Below are 23,882 nucleotides of genomic sequence, written 5' to 3'. Positions count from 1 at the left end.
CCTTTTATAATGTTTATAATACATAAAGCAAAAGAAGGAAAAGGATAAAACATTCCACATTCAAGCAAAAGCTATCCTGGTTCTCTTTTTTTTTTCATACTTCCAAAGTTCTCTCTCTGTTATTATTAGGAAGCATTGTGAACAATATGGAGCCTTAAGAGTACCAATGGGGGGTGCTTCCCTGGAGGCACAGTGGTTAAGAATCCGCCTGCCAATGCAGGGGACACGGGTTTGAGCCCTGGTCCGGGAAGATCCCACATGTCACAGAGCAACTAAGCCTAGGTCCCACAACTACTCAAGCCTGCGTGCCTAGAGATCGTGCTCCGGAACAAGGGAAGCCACTGCAATGAGAAGCCTGTGCAACAGAACGAAGAGTAGCCCCTGCTCGCTGCAACCAGAGAAAGCCCGCATGCAGCAATGAAAACCCAATGCAGCTAAAAAAAAAAAAAAAAAAAAAAATAGAGTACCAGTGGGGGGCTTCCCTGGTTGTGCAGTGGTTAAGAATCCGCCTGGCAATGCAGGGGGCACGGGTTTGAGCCCTGGTCCGGGAAGATCCCACATGCCGTGGAGCAACTAAGCCCGTGTGCCACAACTACTGAACCTGTGCTCTAGAGCTTGTGAGCCACAACTACTGAGCCTGTGTGCCACAACTACTGAAGCTTGTGTGTCTAGAGCCCATGCTCCGAAATAGGAGAAGCCACCACAATGAGAAGCTCGTGCACCACAGTGAAGAGTAGCCACCCTCGCTGCAACTAGAGAAAGCCCGAGCACAGACATGAAGACCCAACGCAGCCAAAAAAACGAAGAAAAAAAGACTACCAAGGGGTTCAGAAATGGAAGAAGGAAAGAAGCTGTGAAAACCAAGAATGACACTCTCTTAAGTATGAATTAGCTACCTGTAAGCTGGATTCCTTAAGCCAAAACACATTCCCATATTGCCTGAATTTTTTCATGTTACATTATACTGTTGGAAATTCTACTAAATTGGATTGAGTGTTTGCATTAACTAACATTCTCTTTATTCTTAGGGAAGTCAAGGAGGGGAAAGATCCTTTTTTCTCCCTTTCTTTTATTCCCCAAATCTATAATTCAGGTTAGTATTATTAGATTACATACTTAGCCCAATATTGACATCTTTTCTGGGACTATATTGTGAATTTAAATATCATCAGTAATATGGTTGGAATTTGGCAAAACTCTTCCAAAATTAAGTATGCTTGATTGCTTTCTTTTCTTTCAGTTTAGAGCCATATTTGAAAATGAAAGCAGAGGTGACAGTGTACATATAATGGCTACATAGTAAATATACTTAAGCTCTATCATTTTCAGTCAATGAAAATTAATTGGGGGCTTCCCTGGTGGTGCAGTGGTTAATAATCCACCTGCCAACGCAGGGGACACGGGTTCGAGCCCTGGTCCGGGAAGATCCCACGTGCTGCGGAGCAACTAAGCCTATGCACCACAACTACTAAGCCTGTGTTCTAGAGCCTGTGAGCCACAACTACTGAAGCCCATGTGCCTAGAGCCTGTGCTCCACAACAAGAGGAGCCACCACAATGAGAAGCCTGTGCACCACAACGAGGAGTAGCCCCCGTTCGCTGCAACTAGAGAAAGCCTACATGTAGCAATGAAGACCCAACGCAGCCATAAAAAGACAGGAGAGCATGCAATAAAAAAAAATGTTTGTCTGAAAGAAAAAAAAAGAAAATTAATTGAATTGGGTGGATAAGCAAAGACTCAGGGTCCCTAAAAATTTGGAGAAATTCTATCCAAAATAGAAAATAGAGGTACTCAGAATGCTAAGAGCCAGAAGGGGGAAAGCCAGATGGATGGGGAGGTCTTTCTCATGGCCAGCACAGTTTTTTTTTTTTTTTTTAATTGATTCAAACATCAAGGATATGGTACTTGGCAAACAAGTTGGAAAAGAGATATTCAGGTGAATAGACAGTGAATTGTTTCCAGATTGAAAGAGTACAACTGGTAGGCTTAGGGAATTCAAGGGACAGGAAGAATATATAGTTGACTTTTGAATGACACACAGGTTTGAACTGTGAGGGTCTACTGATAGGTGGATTTTTTTCAATAAATAACTACAATACTAATCCACCATTGGTTGGATTTACAGATAAGGAACCAGGGAGGAACCACGGATACAGAATGGTGGATATGGAGGGCCAATTATGCGTTATACTCAGGGTGTGTGTGTGTGTGTATGTGTGTTGGTGTCCCTAATCCCTGTGTTGTTTAAGGGTTAATTGTAATTTGATTTTTCACTTGTAATTTTCCAAAGGGAAGACTGCAAAAAAGCACTGAAACCTATTAAAGACAAAGATCTAGAGAGAATGCAACAAAACCTGTTGATGATAAGTAATGGGAGGAAAATAAATGCTAAGAACTTTGAGACATTTACTTTGAAGCCTTTATACTTGACTCACTTTAAATAACAAAATAACACAAAGGAACTACCATTTCCTGAAAAGTGTTATTTTCCCCAGGAAAGAAAAACTCGCAGAGATGTATATTACCCTCTCTGTTCCACAAAGAAAAAATGAAGAAAAAAGTTAGAGTCTAATAAAAAAACCTCTTTTTAGAAATTCTCTCGTTAAGCCTAATAGCATACTGGAATCTTGTAGGTACATACATCCCAAAGGAGTGTGAGGATCTAGGGTCCCCCCAGTTTTCTCTGGTGAGGAACAAAAACCAACAAATAAGATGGCTGAATTGAGGAAAAGACTCTTAGCAGGGGAGGAAGAGAAGGACTTTAGTCCCTGTGTATAGAGAGGTAGCTTCTTACACCCCTTCTTTCCAAAGGGGAGAAAGTACACAAAGATATTTATGACTTATATCACCTTTAGAGAAATACTGAATGACCATTACTCATGGGTACACACCTTAACAGAAATGCAAAACTGAGGTTAACATACTAGCTTCACAAAGAAAATTATGTACCAAACTATGAGTAAATAATCAAGTATTGGCTTTTTTTAACTAATAAATACATACCAAATGAGGAAAACTGACAAATCAGTAAATGGAAAATTTTAAAATTACATGTTTTAAAAATAAGTCAGATGTCAATATGGTATCACTCACTAGCCTAAGTAAAATGTCTTAATGACTATTCATACTGTTACTATGTATCTTTACTTTGATAGATTCAGGCTTGTCATTATATTAGTTGATACTATTTTAAGCACCATGCCTAAAAAGAATGATAAAATGGGAAATCCTTAATCTGTTATTTCACTAGTTTGAAATCTACACCTTCTATTTTATATCTGTGGATCCTGACAGGTCAGAAAGCAGGTAACATCAGATAACCATGAATCTTGTATATAGAAAACTGAAGAAGGATTATGTCACATGGAAAGGAGACATAATGACAATGTTAAAGTAAATGATCTTGAATGGTATTTGATTTCTGAGAGGAACCAGGAGGATGCAGAAAATATTAGCAAATTTATGCAATACATAAAAGCAGAGAGACAGAAACACACATAGCAGGTCCAACAACAGCAATAACTTTAGCTGTTAATCAGAGAGTAGTACTCAACATGCAAGTACAGAAGCTGATAGCCTAGTTTTAGGAATTTATATACAGGAATGAAAACACTGAATAGGGTTGAAAGAAACAGTACCAAAGATGAATATTATATCCATCCTTTGTGTATAATTTGGCTCTTTCCCCCTGAAGTCTATAGGGATTTCAGAGTACATTTTAGTTGAAGTATAGGTTCAGGGTCCAGCAATTTACTATTATAACAATAGGGCATGTTGAAGCATGATATCAAAGTTGTATTGGATGCCCTCCTAAAATTTTTTCTAGTCCTTTGATTCTATATTTTAATACTATCGAAGCACTACTTCTGGAAAAAATACAAAGAATTTTTGTGTGACCCCAATTCATTATTTTATAGTTAAATATAGCATAAATCCAGGAAACACACTCCTAACATATGGGAGTTATCATGTATAAACGTGTTTGAAAATAATGTACTGCCATTATTGGCAGAAATTTATAAAGCAATGTTATAAAGTAAATCATACATCTTTTTCTAAGCTATCCTGATAACTCAGTTGAGAGGAAGTTAAAGTCTTAATTTTCCAAGATGCTTTATCTTTTGACATGCTACCATCTTTCTATCTCTGATTGTATTAGAGGTTTTAGGAAAATAGGTTGCAAATTTATTACCTTGTGATTCTGGTACAGGGACTAATAATGTATTACCCGTTTCATTCTAAAACAGAGTGAACTGCAGCTGTCTTAAGATTGGCTTCTCAAAATGGGTACTAAGTAAGTAAAAACTTCGTTTCAAATTTACCTATAGGAGATATACTACAGGGAATTCTGCCAGGGAATTAGGACTCAGAGCTTTCACTGTTGTGGCTCAGGTTCGATCCCTAGTAGGGGAAGTAAGATCCTGCAAGATGCATTGCGCCAGCAAAAAACCCCCCAAAAGACAAAAAAACAAAAAACCTACAGAAAGGAAAAAAATAAAATGAGCTTTATTTAGTATATGTCGGGAGAATTTTCATCCTCCTAATCTGTTTTTAGAAAAACATGTTTAGGCTATCAAGCTAGGCCATAAAGAAGGTTGATGATATCCTCCATATATTTAGGTTTCAATAAATTCCACAGTTTTGATTAGCTTCTCAAAATAAAGCTAAATTCTAAGAAAGTCTATATGTATGAATTATATATGCATGTATATATATAAAATATGTGTGTATTCATATTATGTATATATATTAGATGTGTGCATACATATAATCTATATAGCTCTGTGGAAAAACACACCTGGGTATGCATAATTATCAAAATTCCTTATCCAATAATACATCATTAATTTTTATTAACAGTCCAGGATTTGTTTAGCATCATGTTTAACATTTTAAAAATCAAAACATTAATTTTTTTTGTTCTCAAGGATAGTACTATTAAAAGAAGATCTCTAACACTGGTAGTTAATAATTTTTATTTACAGAACAAAAAACTTGAAATTTCATTGTGGGACTTTAGTCTTTTTACATTTCTAAAAACTGAGAGTAATTAATGTACATGGAATCCTCATATGCTAGTATATATTTCATATGGTCCTGCTGTTCTCATGAAACCATTTGACTGGCAAGCACATTCACTACGGTTTCAAAAGAAACTCCCTGTTTGACTCACGAGGAAAAACATTGGGGTCCAAGTCTTATTATTTCTGCTGCTGAGCATGGAATATATTTGGGGACGGAAAAAGAAAGGAAAGAGATTTATTAGGGTAATGCCAATATTTATGGCTTTTCCCCTTCTCGCCTAAAATTAGGAGGTCAGTGAAAGAACTGCAAATGGATTGAAGAAGGCTTTTTTCATACTACAAATAAATTTTATTGATAAAAACACTTATGAGTTGTTCTGTAACTTTTGAACAACGGCTTCTCCTCCCCACCTATTTTCCAATTTTATAATAAGAATTGGCTTTAGAATCAGAATTTAAAGTTTTTCTTTGGTGTAAGAAATAGTTTTGCTTTTTATGGAAATAATTAATTGTCCTTTTAAGAACTGATAACATATATAACTGAATATATTGGTAAAACATACGGAAAGGTCAAAAGATTAAAACATTAAAAGAACACCAAAATATAGTAAAATATCAGTCAATGTTATGAGATCATGTCAGAGGTGAGCCTTCTTTTATCAAAACACCTCTACTAGGTGATCCATATTATATAAAATTTGGTACCAAATGGCTTATGTTATAGGAAGGCTGGAGCATTATCTCAAATATTGGAGAAAAAATTTACTATAGTCAAATTAATCACATGAAAAGGCAAGAATACTGATCATGTTGATGGTATTTCCAATGTTTGGAAATGTTATTTAAAAAGGAGTATAAGTACTATTCAAATTCTGAAAACCATGGTAGAAGCAAAATTAAATAAGGAGTAGCAGTAACAAATTAAAAAAATAGACAAAAAATGACAGAATTGCAAAGTAGTAGAACTGATTCATTAAGATTAAATATATGATAAAAGGCATGAAAGTACTAAAATTCTATTAGGATTAGAAATGACTCATCCTAAATATTAAAATAAATATCAAAGAATATGAAACATAACTTCTAAAAGATTGAGAGGAAAAGAAATAACACAAAGCAGAGAAAATGAAAGACACCTCACTATTCCCAATGTGGTTATTATTTATGGAATGGATAAAACATGTTGTAGAAAATGTCACTACAGTTAGATTAACACATTAAAAAACCAACATGCCACATCCACCTAAATAATTTTTTAGAACAACTGAAAAAGCAAATTGCATCAAATTTAGACAGCTTATAGTGGAATAAATAAGTATGGTGAGGTATTAACTAACCCTAAGTTTCACAATGGGCAGCTTCTAGCCGGTTCGTTGAAGCTGGATCTCGGCCACACAAGGATCATAGGACAAGAAATCAGTTGAGCTAGACTAGAGCTGCCCAGTTGTCTTAATAATGAATGTTCCACACTGTCTGTTAAGTAAAGAGAAAGAAAATATAGATCAGAAAACCTGAATGGGAAAAAAAAGAATAAGTTAGAATAGATGAGTGTAGGACATCCACGAACATTTACTAAATACTTGCAGGACATGTGGTACTAATTATATTAGAGTGTTAAGAAGTGAGAGGGTAGAGATTAGGAGGAGTCCAGAACTCAGGAAAGGCTCGCTCTCTGCTCTCTGAGAGCTTACAGTCTATTTTACACAATCTTTAGTCTAGTGTTACAGTATAAATGTTTCATATATAAAAATGAGAAATAGGTCAACAGAGAAACAAGTGAGTTACAACATTCCTTCTAATTTGAAAACATTATTAGGTGAGTTTTAAAAACATGTTTCTAAAAAAGGGAGTGGAGATTGGCAGAAGGCTATTTAGAAAGTTGTCTAAAACCCCAAAAGTACTCTTCAAGCTGGCATTGGTAGAACAGGCACTTAGGTACCTATGTATAGAATATAGAGTAATTCCATATATCTGTGTTATCCTGAGAATTTTTTTGTGCTAATACTAGTTTGGGCCAAAGAAACAACCTAGTTCCTACCACCTTTTTGGCACTTTGAGCATAGGTGCATTCCTAATTTGGGGAACCAAGTTGTCCTATGACATATTTTTACATTTTGCATAGGCTCAAAATTTTCCATATTCCAATTTCTTTAGAGAAGTACCATCTAACAGAAATTTCTATGTTGATGGAAACGTTCTATATCTACATTGTCAAATATGGTAGTCAGTAGCCACATGGGGCTATTTAGCACTTGAAATGTGGCTTCAACAAGTGGCGCTGGGAAAACTGGACAGCCACATGTAAAACAATGAGATTAGAATATTCTCTCATATCATATACAAAAATAAACTCAAAATGGTTTAAAGATCTAAATGTAAGTCATGAAACCATAAAACTCCTGTAAGAGAACATAGGTGAAACACTCTTTGATGTAAATTGTAGCAATATTTTCTTGGATCAGTCTTCCAAGGCAAAAGAAATAAAATCAAAAATAAACAAATGGGACTTAATTAAACTGAAAGGCTTCTGCACAGCAAAGGAAACCATAAACAAAATGAAAAGACAACCTACAGGATGGGAAAAAATATTTATAAACAATGTGACAGATAAGGGGTTAATATCCAAAATAGCTCATCCAACTCAATATAAAAAAGAAAATCTAATCAAAAAATGGGCAGAAGACTCGAACAGACATTTTTCCAAAGAAGTCATACAGATGGCTAATAGGCACATGAAAAGATGCTCAGCATTATTAATTATTAGAGAAATGCAAATCAAAACCACAATGAGGGACTTCCCTGGTGATGCAGTGGTTAAGAATCTGCCTGCCAATGCAGGGGACACGGGTTTGAGCCCTGGTTGGGGAAGATCCCACATGCTGCAGAGCAACTAAACCCATGTGCCACAACTACTGAGCCTGCGCTCTACTGCCCACAAGCCACAACTACTGAGCCCACATGTTGCAACTACTGAAGCCTGTGTGCCTAGAGGCCATGCTCCGCAACAAGAGAAACCGCTGCAATGAGAAACCTGCACACTGCAAGGAAGAGTAGCCCCCGCTCGCCACAACTGGAGAAAGCCTGTGCGCAGCAACGACCCAATGCAGCCAAAAAATAAGTAAATAAAATAAATTAAAAAAAATCAAATACTTTCTCATTAGAAAAAAACAAAACAAAACACAGTGAGGTATCACCTCACACCTGTCAGAATGGCCTTTATCAAGTCTACAAATAACAGATGTTGGCGAGGATGTGGAGAAAAGTGAACCCTCTTGCACTGTTGGTGGGAATGTAATTGGTGCAACCACTATGGAAAACAGTATGGAGTTTCCTTAAAAAACTAAAAATAGCAGTACTATATGATCCAGCAATTCCGCTACTGGGTATATATCCAGAAAAAAACCCCACTAATTTGAAAAGATACATGCACCCTAATGTTCATAGCAGCACTGTTTACAATAGCCAAACAACAATCTAAATGCCCATCAATAGACAACTGGATTAAGAAAATGTGATATATATATATATATATATATATATATCACATTATACACACACACACACAATGGAGTATTACTCAGCCATAAAAAAGAATGAAATATTGCCAGTTGCAGCAACATGGATGGACCTAGTGAATATTATGCTTAGTGAAGTGAGTCTGACAAAAAGACAAATACAATATAATAGCTCTTATATGTGGAATCTAAAAAAATACAAAGGAATGTATATAAAAAACAGAAACAGACTCACAGACATGGTTACCAAAGGGGTGAGGGAAGGGGGAAGGGACAAATTGGGGGTATGGAATTAACAAACTACTATATATAAAATAGATAAGCAACAAGGATTTATTATACAGCACAGGGAGTTATACCCATTATCTTGTAATAACCTATAATGCAATATTATCTGCAAAAGTACTGAATCAGTATGCTGTATACCTGAAACTAAAACAATACTGTAAATTAACTATACCTCAATTGAAAACAAAAGAAATGTGGCTAGTTGCAATTGAGGAACTGAATTTTAAATTTCATTTAATTTTAATTAATTTAAAATTGAAATTAGCCTCATGTGGCTAGTGGTTACCATGTTTTGGGAACAGCATGACTCTAGGGGTTCAAACTTGTCTGGTTTGCTAAACTCTATAGACAGGCCAGGATTTCTCTGGCCTGTTCAATACTGTCCAATACCACTTAATATAATTCACTGCTGTATTCTCAGTGTCTTGAGTACTGGCTAGCACATGGTAGATGCTTGACAAATATTTGGTAAATGAATGAAAGATACTGTGGTAATATACAGCTATTCATGCCTAATCAACTACTCATAGCTTACTTGCAATATGCCCTGGTTCTCTCAGAAAAAAATAAGAGAAGCGAAGTTAAACTGTTCTCTGTATGTGGAATTGCTTGACTGAAGCTCAATAAGCCTAGAGAGAACAGGAGCTAACTTCATTACAGCTCAAAGAAATAAAATATAAACAGTTGTATATGAATAATTTAGGTTGATAATTATGGGAATATTGAAGGAAGAATATGCAATGGCAAGGAATTTGGCAAGGAAGTATGTGGATAAGAGTTGATGAGAATGATAAGAGGAAAAGAAACTACAGATTAAAAAACTAAATTCAGATTTTATGCATGACTAAAGGATAGAAACTGAAGACAGAGAAGTCTTGAAGAAATAAATATACAGTAATCTGATTAGTCCATAATAGAGCTTAGTGGAAAGAGAAATGAATATATTATTTTTAGCAAGTTAGTGGTCTGAAAAAGGGCACAAAACAGTATAAATAGACCATGTGGCTTAAAGAAGTCAGAAAAAGTCACTGGTATTGTTTTGATTTCAGGGGATAAGGGAGATGGGCAAACTAAAATAAAAGAGGTGAGGATTCTGAAAATAAAATGTACGAAATTGTGTATTCATGATTTTCAGTTTGAGGAGGTAGTGACCATCCATCCAGGTGTTGTTGTTTTAGAGTTAAAATAGGAACAGAATCAAAACACTAGGGTCAGAATCACTATTAAACACTACTAAAATTCAGAAGAAAACTGGAAAACTCCCTGAGAAGACAATTTAGAGGACAAAGAGAATCATGCCATGATTAGCTGGTAAAAAAGGAAAAAATATATTTTTTGAAAGAGATACTGAAAGATCAAATAGAGTGCAAGGAAAGAGTCACATATAAGAATGAATAAAATTTGAGCACAGGTTAGTTGACAGTACTGCATTAAAGAGAATCTAAGAGGACAAGCACTAGGACAAGACCCTTGCGGTTTGGCTAATAATCATCAAATCTTGGCAATAAATCTTAGATAAGTGCTTTGACTAGATCTCAGTACTGAAAGAATAGTAATTTCATATGAGTGAAAAAGACACCCCTATACTCCTCCTTCATGCCTTTCCAAAACAGATAAATTTAAAATATTTTTAGTGAAGTGTGGAATACAAAATCCTATTGCTTATTATCCTGTGTCAAAGTGGGGAAAGATGTTATCCAAAAAAAATTCAGGAAGCAATTCTGTAAGGTATTAAGGTTTGATGAGTTCAGTTGTGAAAGTAAGATGTTCATCCAAGTAGTATGGGTGCTAAGAGGAAAGAAAATAGATTGGGTAAAAGGAGGAAAAATGTTCAAATAGAGGGAATGACAGACTCAGAATGCAAGGGAAATGAGTGCTAAAACTAAGAATGGGAATACATAATTGGATTGTGCCACACAATGAGGCAGAGTTCCCCCTCTAAATGAAGTACAAAATTTACTCAGAATACTGTGTCAATTAGTACCTATCCTTACACAGTAATTAACAAATACCTCGAGTTCCCTGGTGGCCTAGTGGTTAGGATTTCAGGCTTTCACTGCTGTGACCCAGGTTAAATTCCTGGTCGGGGAACTGAGATCCTGCAAGCAGTGTGGCCAAAAAACCCCCTAAAACAGAAAAACAACCCCCCCTAAAACCCCCAAATATCTCAAATTATCCTTATTCACATTTCCCCCACATTGACTAAGTATTCTGACTGGTAAGAACTTATAGACAATGTGAAATTAAAGCAGTCTAGAGGCTAGGGTCAAATAATCCATGTTAGGTTAAACACAGATCAAAAATAATTAAAAATGGAAATATAATATAAAATATATAATATATTATATATTTTATATAATATAAAAAAGAATGTATATATGTGTATAACTGAGTCACTTTGCTGTACAGCAAAGACTGGCACAACATTGTAAATCAACTATAGGTAATAAAAAAAATGGAAATATAACCAAAGCATTTGTACTACATTTCACATTACACTTTAAGATGATACATGAACCTGACAGTGGGTTAACCCAAGGGTTGTAAAACTATAGTCTATAGGCTAAATCTGGCCTATGATCTGTTTTTGTAAATAAAGTTTTACTGGAACACGGTCACAGTCATTGTTTATGTCTTATCTGTGGTTGTTTTCAAGCTACAATTGCAGTGAATAGTTGAGCTAGAGACCATGTGGCCTAAAGAGCTTAAAATATTTACTATTGGACCCTTTACAGAAAGTTTGTTGACCACTGGGGTTTAAACTATTCAGTCTGGAAAAAAAATTTCAGGCTGAGAACTTCTGAAAATCTTTGAAAGAAAACATTAATAAGGTGCCTTAAGAGTGTATCTACTCTTTATTGTGGAAATAAATTATCACTACCCTCAAATATATTGGATTCACCTTAATTAAAGTCAAAATCAGAAATTACAAGTTTAATAGAAACTTAAGAGAAACTAAGAAACTATTGATACTAATGCTTTTGAGACTACAAAGAACAGGGATTAACTAGGTTATATATTTAGGTATATAAGAAGTACCTAAAGCACTTAAGTATTGGAACTTCCCTGGTGGTCCAGTGGCTAAGACTCCACACACCCAGTGGAGGGGGCCCGGGTTCAATCCCTCGTCAGGGAACTAGATCCCACATGCTGCAACTAAAAGATCCCGCAGGTCGCAACTAAAAGATCCCGCTTGCCTCAACTAAAAGATCCTGTGTGCTGCAACTAAGACCCGGCGCAGCCAAATACATAAATAAATAAATAAACAAACAAAAAAGGCGATAAATATTAGTGCTCTAGTTACCAAGGTGTTTAAGTTAAATCTATACAACAGTTATTCTATGTTTTACTGTCAGAAAGTCTTTACAAAAGCACAAAGAGCTTTCTTGTAATATTAAAAAGTTCAATACTTCTTAAGGCCTTGACTTTTTAACGTTGAGACTATTAGTGTTTTTCTTAATAGAAAATTACATTTGTTATAATGTTTGTTGTAGAAAGTTGTGTTTACTTAATGTGGTAAACTGTATTTGCCATATTTGATTGGTATTATTCCTCATCAACCTACTTCCTATGTCATTGTTTATCTAGTTGAATAACCTCAACTAGTATGGAAGACTAAAAACCTCTCTTAGAATTAGGTGAACATGTAGCTAAAGAAATTCCTCCTGTTAAAATTTATGTTACAAATGAAATAAAGTGACTCTAACACAAAGGTTAACTTTTTATTTTAAAAAATGTTTGCTTTTCTATATATTTATTATAGGTACAATAGAGGTCTTCATAAATAGTTAATTGTTTTTGTATATTTGTGCCATGGACTTATTTGGCAGTCTACTGAGGCCTATGAACCCCTTCTCAGAATCATGTTTTTAAATATATAAAATAAAATACATAAGATTATAAGGGAAACAAGCTATACTGTAATACACATAGCTTCAGACTCTTTAGGAGGGGATCTTTGGAGCAGATTAACTTTAAAACTCAATGCAGAATCTTAGTATCTCTTTTCCTTGAACTCAAAGATTAAATGTAAATGATTGGCATGGCGATTATTCTATAATATCATCAAGAATCAGTATATCACACTTTTTGCTGCAAAGGTACTTAATAACATATAGACCCCCATCTTGCATACTATCATCATTAACATTTCAAGTATAAAATGACATAATATTCAGTTTGACTCTCTTAAGGTAATCTTAGATTAGATTTTAACATTTCAGGAAAACCAAGGACAACAATATTCAGGTCTATATGTTTTCTTAAGAGCAGCAACTAAATTCTGAACTTGATTAAAAATGTAATTCCCTAATTGTTTTAGAGAATTTGATTGAGCTAGGATATACTACCATTGAAAATGTGTTAATAAGATGAAAAGTAAAGTGTGGTGATATAAATTGCTATTTATGTGGGAAAAAACAAAAACTCTCAACAATTATATAATATTATATATAAATATATAATATATACTGCATATATAGATACAATGTAATATACACATATAAGGCATTATATTACCTTTTAAAAAAATTTATTTATTTATTTGGCTGCGCCAGGTCTTTTTTTTTTTTTTTAAACATCTTTATTGGAGAAACTGACACAGTTTTTTCTTTTTCACTTAGAGAAGACCCTTTAACATTTCTTTTAGGGTAGGTTTAGTATTGCTGAATTCTTTTAGTTTTTGCTTGTCTGAAAAATTCTGTATTTCTCCTTTTATTCTAAATGATAATCTTGCTTGGTAGGGTGTCCTAGGTTGCAGGTTTTTCCCTTTCAGGACTTTGAATATATTACGCCACTCCCTTCTGGCCTGCAAAGTTTCTGCAGAGAAATCAGCTGATAGCCTTATGGGGGTTCCCTTGAACTGACTCTGTTTTTCTCTTGCTGCCTTCAGAATCCTCTATCTTTAAATTTTGCCATTTTACTTATGATATGTCTTGGTGTGGGTCTGTTTGGGTTCATCTTGTTTGGGACCCTCTGTGGTTCCTGTAGCTGGATATCTCTTTCCTTCTTTAGGTTTGGTAAGTTTTCAGCCATAATTTCATGAAATACATTTTCAACCCCTTTCTCTCTCTCTTCTCCCTATAATGTGAATGTTTTCACACTTGATGTTGTCCTAGAGGTCCCTTAAACTGTTCTCATTTTTTAAATTTGTTTTTCTTTCTGCTGTTCTGATTGGGTGGTTTCCATTATTCTACCTTCCAGATCACATATGCATCACCTGGTCTGCTGTTAATTCCCTCTAGTTTCTTTTCATTTCAGTTATCATATTCTTCTGTACTGATTGATTCTTTTTCATATTTTTTAGTTCTTTGTTAAAATTGTCACTGTGTTAATCAATTCTTTTCCCTAATTCAGTTAGCATTCTTATTACTAACACTTGAACTCTTTATCTGGTAAATTATTTATTCTGTTTCATTAGTTGTTTTTTCAGGGTTTTTCTCTTATTCTTTCATTTGAAACAAACTGCTCTCTCTTCTCGTTCTGCTTAAATTTCTCCGTTTCTATGAAATTAGCTCAATCAGTTACCTATTCTGGTTTTGAAAGGGTGTCCTTATGTGGGACTGTCCCTATACAGTCTGTTCGTGCCCAGTGGCTTTGGTGGGAAAGCTGGATCTGATGTGATCATGAGTTACATCTTTCCCCAGGGTATGCTGGCAGCTATCACCTTGATAAGAGGTGGGGCTGGACATGGAGGGGACAGAGCCAGAGCCAGAGCTAGGTGTGAGCTAGGTGTGAGCAGGGATTCTCCGCTGCTCAGTGGCCAACACTATTGAAGGAAGGATCAGGTCCCAAGTTCCTGGAGCAGAAGTCCTGAAGGTCAAGTCAGAGCTGGCTCCCTTCCCTCTAATTGTGTTCTCCCTCCTCCCAGCACTGTCACCCTTGCCCCAAAAGGGAGCAGTGCTGGAACAAGAGGGGCTGGAACAGGCTTTTGGCATGGGTTGGGGTGTAGGCTGTGGTGGTCCTGGCAGCAGTCTGCATTCCAGACTGCTCCCAATCCGCTGACTCTGCTGGTGCCAGCAATGGCTGCCCTTGCCCTGCTTAGATGCTGTGTCAGGTCTGAGCCAGCTCTGTTCCCCACAACTGTGCACTCCCCTCGGCTGCAGTAGCCCTTGCCTGGAATGGAGCTGCACCACAGAGTAGGTGGGGCTGGAGTGCCCAGTGTGGGTCGGGGTGTGGGCTGTGGCAGTCCCAGCACCGGTGAGAGTTCTGGACCACTCCCGATCCACTGCCTCCACTAGTGCCAGAAATGGCCACCCTTGCCCTATTCAGATGCTTTTCTGTGTTGGAGCTGGCTCTGTCCCCCAGAACTGTGCACTCCCCTTGGCCATGGCAGCCTATGAGCCAGTGTGAAGCTGTACTGCAGAGCAAGTGGGGCTGGAGTTGGTGTTTGTCTCAGGCCGGGGTGCACACCGGGGTGGTGGCAGGAAACTGGCCAGAGTCCCAGGCAGTTTCTATCTGCTTCCTCTGCCTTGTTTCGGTAGCGTGTGTGATCTTCACAAGTGGAGTCTAGGTTTCTTACAGCCCTGCTGTCAGTCCCTCTGGTTTTCAAACCTGCTAAGGCAACTTGTCCTCTCAGTGTCAGACCCCCAGGCTGGGGATACCTGAAACGTGGATTGAACCTCTCACTCCCCAGGGAGTGAGCCTGTGTAATCCCTCTGAACCTGTGTAATCCCTCTCCTCTTCCCTGTTCCCTCCCGACCTGATCATTTCTCTTCTCTTCCTACCCAATTCCATCTGGATCTTGGATCTTTGTTATAACCTTGGTTGTATAAGAGTCTTTCTGCCAGATGACTTCCAGTTTGTTTTTAGTGAGAATTGCTCCACGTGTAGATATATTTTTGATGTGTTCATGGCGGGAGGTGAGCTTTGCCTGCATCCTCCTACTCCACCATTATGATCTCCCTCTGGTCCCTTTTAATCTAGACACTCCTGTCATTAACTTCCTAGGGAATTTTCTTGTATTAATTTTTTCCTAATTTCCCCCAAACCATTTTCTCTATGTCTTTTTCCAGAATTAATATTTGACTCCTTGAATTAATCTTCTGATTTTATCATTTTCTCTATTATTATTCACCTCTGTCTTTTAAAAATCTATTTTCTAAAATCTTTTGCCTATAATGTCTAACCCTTTCACATGTAATTTATTTCAGATATCACATTAGTGGTAAAACTAGTGAAATCTGAAGAAGGTATATAGTTAAGAGAATTGTATTATTGTTCATTTCCTGTACCAGTGCCCTCCAGTCAAAGAACAGGAGGGTGAAGGATATATAGAAACTATTATTTCTGTGACTTCTCTGTAAATCTGAAATTATTTCAGAATACAAAGCTGAAAAAAATTAAAAGGACTAAGATTTTTTTTTTTTTTTTTTGTGGTATGCGGGCCTCTCACTGTTGTGGCCTCTCCCGTTGCGGAGCACAGGCTCTGGACGCGCAGGCTCAGCGGCCATAGCTCACGGGCCCAGCCGCTCCGCAGCATGTGGGATCTTCCCGGACCGGGGCACAAACCCGTGTCCCCTGCATCGGCAGGCGGACTCTCAACCACTGTGCCACCAGGGAAGCCCAACTTTTCTATAATTTTAAGTCACCAAGGTTTTTGGTACACCAGGGAAAATTTGCATAGGAAGAAAAAAGGTTAATGTTTCAAACGTCAATATTTTAATATTAGTCTACTTTAATAAATTTTAGGAAACAATCGTCTCCTATTGATTTAGTAACATTTGTGGATTGATATTTCTATATTATAATACAAATGCACTATAAACAAAAGTAAATAATTTTCCACACAGGAAAATTTGTATAGTAAAGTATGTCTATGAGATTGTATAGTTTTAGAAAACTATGGAATTGGTTTTGGAGTTTCTGTTGCTGAGTGGGGCACCATTTTCTATTGAGTGCCATCAAATCACCTAAAGAAAAATATTTGAGTATAAAATATATGCAACAGGGCTTCCCTGGTGGCGCAGTGGTTGAGAGTCCGCCTGCTGATGCGGGGGACGCGGGTTCGTGCCCCGGTCCAGGAGGATCCCACATGCTGCGGAGCGGCTAGGCCCGTGAGCTATGGCCGCTGAGCCTGCGCATCCAGAGCCCATGCTCCGCAATGGAAGAGGCCACAACAGTGAGAGGCCCGTGTAACGCAAAAAGAAAAAACAAAACAAAACATGGAACATTCAACCTTGAAAGATAAAATAGGAACTATAAAACTCTATACAAAAGCCCTGTGTTCCAGTTTTGATTTTGAAGGTTTATTTAATTGAATTTTCTTCCCCCCCCATCTCTAACAAAAGGGGAATTGTGGGGTTTTTTCTGCCCCTCAACTCAAGCTTCCTACAATCCTGCATATCTAAATTAAAAATAAAACATGCCAGGGACTTCCCTGGTGGTCCAGTGGTTAAGATTCTGTGCTTCCAATGCAGGGGGCATGGGTTCGGTCCCTGGTCCGGGAACTAAGTTCCCGCATGCTGCACAGCGCAGCCAAAAAATATAAATAAATGAATAAAAATAAAACATGCCAAACTTCATTGATTCGGAGATATATATCTTTTCATATTTCAAAAACCCTGAATCAGTATACATTTACAATTGATGGCAAGGTTTTTTTCTTTCATAGTGATACATAAAATAATGGTGTGTTGTATAATCCATGCTAGCTCGGATTCGATGAAATCTAATTACAGTTGTGTGAGATGTGGGCTTTGGAGTAAGGTAGTTAACCACAGTTCATAGCTCTTAAACTCTTCCCTAGTCCTGAAATCTTAACTCTGTCAGGATCAAAATCTTCCCTAGGATGTATCCCATGTGAAAACCAGAATTATTATAAGCCTTAACAAGACAGATTAAATACAAATAGAAACAAGTCAGTGGTTTTGTTAGCCTTTAGCCTGTGGCACAGCAGAGCAAAGATCTGTATCAGGATAGAAAGGGTAAAGTTCCTCTTAGCAGCATTTCTCCAGACATGCAAGAGGCAGATTTCTGATTCCAGTTTTATGCTTATATGCACAAAGAAATGTGTCTCTTCACACCACTGTTATGATTTATATTCAACATATGTATAATTTTTATATGATAAAGAATAAGATACCAGTTTCTCTGTACAATTTCTGAATTAACTACTCACAGATTTAAGGAAATGTACAAAAGTGTATACTCTTAAACTAGAAGAATTAAACTTTAAATCAAGGATGTTTAACATTAATATTCTTTGGAAATTTCTCCTATCCAACTACCACTCTATCCTCTATTGGAATTATTTAGAAGTACAACTTCAATCATTTGTGTTTATATATATATATATATATTTATATATATATTTATATATATATATATAAATATATATATAAATATATATATATATATAATGTGTGTGTGTATAATATATATATAATCTGCAATTGATTATCTAATATGGCATGGCTTTTTCAGCTATTTCTAGAGAAGTGTATCTGGAGAAAGTACTAACATTAGGAGAAGTTTGTTTTAGAAGATTTTGATACTAGAATGAGCTCTCTATAAGTAACATTTACTAACACTTTAGGCTTTGGTATTAGGTCAAAATTATGATTTTAGTCTATGTTTGCAGTACAGTGGCAAGAGCAGTGAAGAAATGCAGTGAAAGGGTGAGGAGATTCGAAAGACTGTGGAGGCTCCTTAAAGTAGACTGTCCTGATATTGAGTTCCAATATATGGTCTGGGTCAGAAGCAAAAATATGAGTGTGAAATCGCTAACCTCCATCATTTTATTGTAAAGAGTACACTGCAAGCAAGATTCATAGTACCATCATAATAGTTAATCAGTTTGGGTTCTTAGAGATGTAGTCACATTTCCCTAATATATTTATATATTGAATACACACATGGATCTAACTAGATTACCACTCCTGGCCTGGATCTGATTTAAGGTGCATGAGCACAAAAGTCCCAAACTGGAAGAGTAGATCATTAACTGCTTTCATCTCCCCATAAATGTTACATGCCATTAGCATAATAAAATCTTAGTATATGAAGTATCTAGGCAAATTCACTGAGACAGACAGTAGACTAGAAGTTACCAGGGACTGCAGAGAGAAGAATATAAAGTTATTGCTTAATGGGTACAGAGTTTCTATTTGGGGTGATGAAAAAGTTTGGAACTAGATAGTGGTGCCAGTTGCATAGCAATGTGGATGTAATTAATACCACTTAGCTGTACACTTAAAAATGGAAGATTTTAAGTCATATATATTTTACTACAATAAATAAAAAGTTTTGACCATGTGTGGTTTATAAGTTGTTCAAAACTAATTAATAGAAATTATAGCTAGTTTAGAATTGTATTTCCTTCACATGAAATAATTAACTAATTCTGTACTTCTGATCGCAAATGTGACATAAATATCCAAAGTTGTTTCTTTTCAGAAGAGAAATTTGGAAAACTTGAAATATGACTGAAGAATAACAGAAAAAAATCAAAACAAACTTCTTACTTTAATTGGTTCAGGCTGCATCACAGGTGCAGGCATAGCAATGGCACTTGGAGCATAAACCTGGTGATATGTTGCTTGGACTCCATGATCAGAATAAGGCTATAACAAAACAAAGGAAAAAATATTGTTTTTCATTTATTAATTAAAAATATTTATTTAGCATTACAATTTACTAGGCATTTTGCTACACAATGGAGAAACACATTCTCTATCTTTAATTCACTTATAGACTTATCTGAGACAGACTAGTCAAAATTACCCTAAGTCCTATGATACATGTATAGGGATGCATGGGAGAAAAGAAAAGAATTACTTGATGTAGCTTTAGAAAGTTGGGAAGGTGGTCAGGGGAAGTTTTCTAGTGGAGTTTATGCTTGAACTTGAAGAATTAGGGAGAGAAGGTGGGAACAGTATGTGAAAAGGCAGAGAGGCAACTAAGAACACACCTCATTTGGGAGATCTGTGTACGTTGTTTGGTACAGCTGGAAGGAAGATTATTCACTGAACGACAGCTGAAAGATGAGGCAGTAGAGTAACAGGCAGGGAACAGATCATGTAAAAGCAGATTTATGGCTTTTCCAGCAGATGGTGGCACCATTCAGTGAAATATGGAATATAAGAAAAGCAAGTTTGATGTTTATGTTATTGTGAGGGGGTTAAAGAGAAGAAGTTAGTTTTGTAACACATAAAAGTTGAGATATTTGTAGGACTTCTAGTAGAGGTATACAGTCAATCAAAAGCTATTGTAGATGTGGCTCTAAAGCAGCACTAATAGAAATAATGTGAATTACATGTTAATTAAAATCAAGACAGTCAAAAGGTACAAACTTACAGTTATAGGTAAATAAGTACTAGGGCTGTAATGTACAACATGATAAATATAATTAACACTGCTGTACGTTATATAGGAAAGTTGTTGAGAGTAAATCCTAAGAGTTCTCATCACACACAAATTTTTTCCTATTTCTTTAATTTTCTATCTATATGAGATGATGTTCACCAAACTTGTGATAATCATTTCATGATGTATGTGAATCAAATCATTATGCTGTACATCTTAAACTTACACAGTGCTGTATGTCAATTATATCTCAATAAAACTGAAAGAAAAATTTCCAGTAGCCATGTTAGAAAAGTAAAAAGAAACAAGTAAAATTAATTTCCAGTAATATATTTTATTTAAACCAATATATGAAAAATATACTAAAGTGTATTCAATATAAAATTAGTGATAAATTTTACATTCATTTTTCATACTATGTCATTAAAACTTGGTGTGTATTTTGTACTTACAACACATCTCAATTCAGACCAGCCACACATTTCAAGTGCTCAATAGCCTCATGTGGTAATGGCTATTGTTGTACTGGGTAGTGCAGGTCTAAAATTCAGAAGTGAGGCTGGGGCTAGAGAGATGAGTATGGATGATAACATCAGAGTGAGTATGTAGGGTGAAACAACGGAGAATCGAATATAAAATCATGGGGAGGAAAAGATCAGTTTACAAAGGAAAATGAAAGGAGGTAAAAGGATTGCCAGAAGAGAGCAGTATCATGGAAACCAAAGGTAGGAAGAGTTTCAAGGAGTATGTCCCATGTCTCTGACAGGTCAAGAAAGACTGAAAAGAAAGGAAAGTATTTGGCAATTAGGGAATCACTGAGGAACTTTATCAAAGGCAGCTTCAGTGGAAAGGTAATTAAGTAGACTTCAGCAGGTGAGGGGAGAATGGGTAGTGAGGCAGTGGAAATACTAAATGTACACTAATTTTTCAAGCTTAGCTTTGAAAGGTAGAAGAGAATTAAGGCATTGGTGGGGTGTGTCAAAGGATAGTAATTATCTCCTACCATGTGCTAGGCACTATACAAAGAACTTTCTGTATACAACAACTCTAATCTTTGCATAAATCTTGCAAAATAGATTTTCCGGATGTCTTTATGTTATTAATGTGGATATTACAAAACCAACCCTGTGAAGAGTTAAGTGATTACTCAAAGAAACACACTAGTAAGTGGTGAAGCTATGAACCAATGGAGAGAAAATGTCTTAAAATACATGAGAAAAGGATAATAGTGGAATGAGGTCCCTGAGGAAGAGGGAAGTTATAGTATCCAGAGCAAAGAGGCACAAATAACCTTGGACGAGAAAGGTTACTAAAAAAATATAAGAAGCTAAGGATGGGTTATGAGTCAGGTAAGTTTGTATGTTGGGGACTGGAAGCTGAGTTGGTTTCCACAAAGTAGTTTGTATTTACTTTGCAAAGTAGAAGGCACTATATTCTAAGAGTGAAGGGGGAAATAGCTATTGAAATAAGTGAGAAATAATGTTAATTCATTTTTATATTTTAGGGAATCTAACTATCAAACTCAGAAGAACAAGCCCTGTGTTTTTTAATTTTAGGGAAAAAACACTTAAAATATAAACCACCCCACCCTATTTATTAATTTATATATTAGACTTATATCTTCTACCAGAAACAATATTAAAACAAAAATATGCTTATATCATTTTGTATGGAAATATCATAAAATTAATGGTATAAGCTATAAGCTAATAGAAGCAATATTTCCAGAAAAGTCTTATTAGATTCCACTAAATAGTGAAATATAACCTGATAAGTTACCTGATGTCAGGAATTAAGAATATGGTTCAGTGCCAAAGTAGATTATGGCTAAAAACCTAATGTAAAAGCATTCTTACCTCACTGTCCCCCTCCTTGAAAACCAGAAAACAACAAAAAGAACAAAAGATAGATTTTAAAAATGCCATCATCAAGTAAATGAGGAAGTGTCCACGATCCTTAATTACAATGTAGAATGTCTGCCAAATGCTATGCAAATTGGACCAATATAAGGAAGAATTCTGAAGCCTGAGGAAGGTTATAATTTCCCTGAAGGTAAATGTTCTGAAAGGCCTATTCAAAGATTCTTTAGAGTCTCAAGTGTAGGGGTGTGTCAGGCCAAGGCAGAAGGAGGAAAGATCTTCACAGAGATCCAGTTTTACTTAATAGCAGGGGAGGCAGAATTGAAGGAGAAATTAGGTTTTCACTACTTTGTGGTCTACTACCTTGCATTATAGCTGAGGAACATTGCTGGAGGTGAAGCAGGGTGCAAGTGGAAAGTGAAGTAACAATTACTACATCCCCATACAGAAAATCTACAAAAAAAGAGACTTTGCCAGGAGCCAAATGATCTCCAGAATGCTAAAAACTGAGGGAAGAGCATCTCCAGCAGGAGACATAACAGATTTGGTGGTAGGCTGTTTAAGACAACAGCATGCTTCTCCTGCCCTGTATTTCAAAAAATAGCTGGCATCATTTAAAGACATGTAAAGATATGAAGGAAAAGGAAGCAACCTAAGACTCTTCTCATCCTCTCCAACTCCATCAAGGGAAAAGCAAAAAGGGGGGAAAAAAGAAAAAGATGAGAAATCACTCCAGAAAATAGTAGAAAAGTTCAGATAAATATAATTCTTTTGACCTTAAAGAAATTATAGTAACATGATCTCTAAAAAGAGCTCCAAAAAGATTTTAAGCCAACAGACAACATTTACAGGCAATGATGTAAGCAAAGCGGCAGAGTTTGGGATAAAAAAGATAAAATAGAGATGAAATCTTCATTAGTCATAATAAAAAGTATACTAAACACAATGAAAAATACCGTCATAATTGTCTTGAAAAAGCATATAAAACAACATTAAAAACTACTATGATAAATTACCTCAGAGATGACGGATATGAAAAACAAAAAAGAGATCTAACATATGCATAAATGGTGTTCCTGAAGAAGAAGAAACACAACTGGAATAAAAAAAATTTTTTTTCTAAGTTCTAACAGGAAAAAAGAAACTGAAATAAAAACTAGCCTGAGAATCAAAGGAGCAAACTGCGTCCCAGGAAAAATATTATAAAGACTGATAAATTCCAAGACATATCCTGGTGAAGTGATTTCAAGTTAAGACAGACTTTTTAGGCAGGCAGGAAGAGAAAGTAAATTATGTGTAAGGGGGAAAGTCAGGCTGGTTTCAAACTTCTTTACAGCTATACTGAACATCAGAAAAGAGTAGACTAGAAGTTCTAAGAGAAAAAAGTGTTGTTATGGGTTGAATTGTGTTCTCTTAAAACTTATGTGTTGAAGTCCTAACCCCCAGTATGTCAGAGTATGCCCTTATTTGGAGAAAGGGTCTTTACAGAGGTGAGCAAATTAAAGTATGGTCATTAGGGTGGAAACTAATACAGTATGACTGGTATCCTTATAAAAATGGGAAACTTGGACCTAGAAACAGGAAAGATAATGTGAAGACACAGGGAGACAGTGGTCATCTACAAGCCAAGAAGAAAGGCCTGGAATAGATCCTTCCCTCACAGTCCTCAGATGGAACCAATTCTTCCAACACCTTGATTTTAGACTTCTAGGCTCCAGAACTGTGAGAAAATACATTTCTATTTTTTAAGCCATCCAGTTCATGTACTTTGTTCCAGCAGCCTTAGCAAACTTATACAAGTATGATGCAGCTATTTTATAGCTAGTCTTAATTTCTTTCAGACTTATAGACAACAAACATGTTGAACAAACAAGGATGTACAAACTCAGAGA

At 36.1% G+C, this 23,882-nt stretch overlaps 1 protein-coding gene across 1 annotated transcript in view; it reads right to left on the bottom strand.

The window, feature by feature from the left end:
• Nucleotides 1–19,272: 19,272 nt before the first annotated feature.
• BOLL (boule homolog, RNA binding protein) overlaps nucleotides 19,273–23,882 on the bottom strand; it is a 31,396-nt gene continuing 26,786 nt past the window's right edge. Inside the window, exon 10 of the mRNA XM_060106749.1 lies at nucleotides 19,273–19,389. Coding sequence (XP_059962732.1) covers nucleotides 19,273–19,389 — 117 coding nt within the window. The remainder of the gene's footprint in view (nucleotides 19,390–23,882) is intronic.

The sequence above is a fragment of the Mesoplodon densirostris genome, chromosome 8, assembly GCF_025265405.1.
Source record: "Mesoplodon densirostris isolate mMesDen1 chromosome 8, mMesDen1 primary haplotype, whole genome shotgun sequence".
Classification (NCBI taxonomy): Eukaryota; Metazoa; Chordata; class Mammalia; order Artiodactyla; family Ziphiidae; genus Mesoplodon; species Mesoplodon densirostris.
Note: the sequence above shows the minus strand (reverse complement) of the source record. Positions and strands in the feature narration are given on the sequence as shown.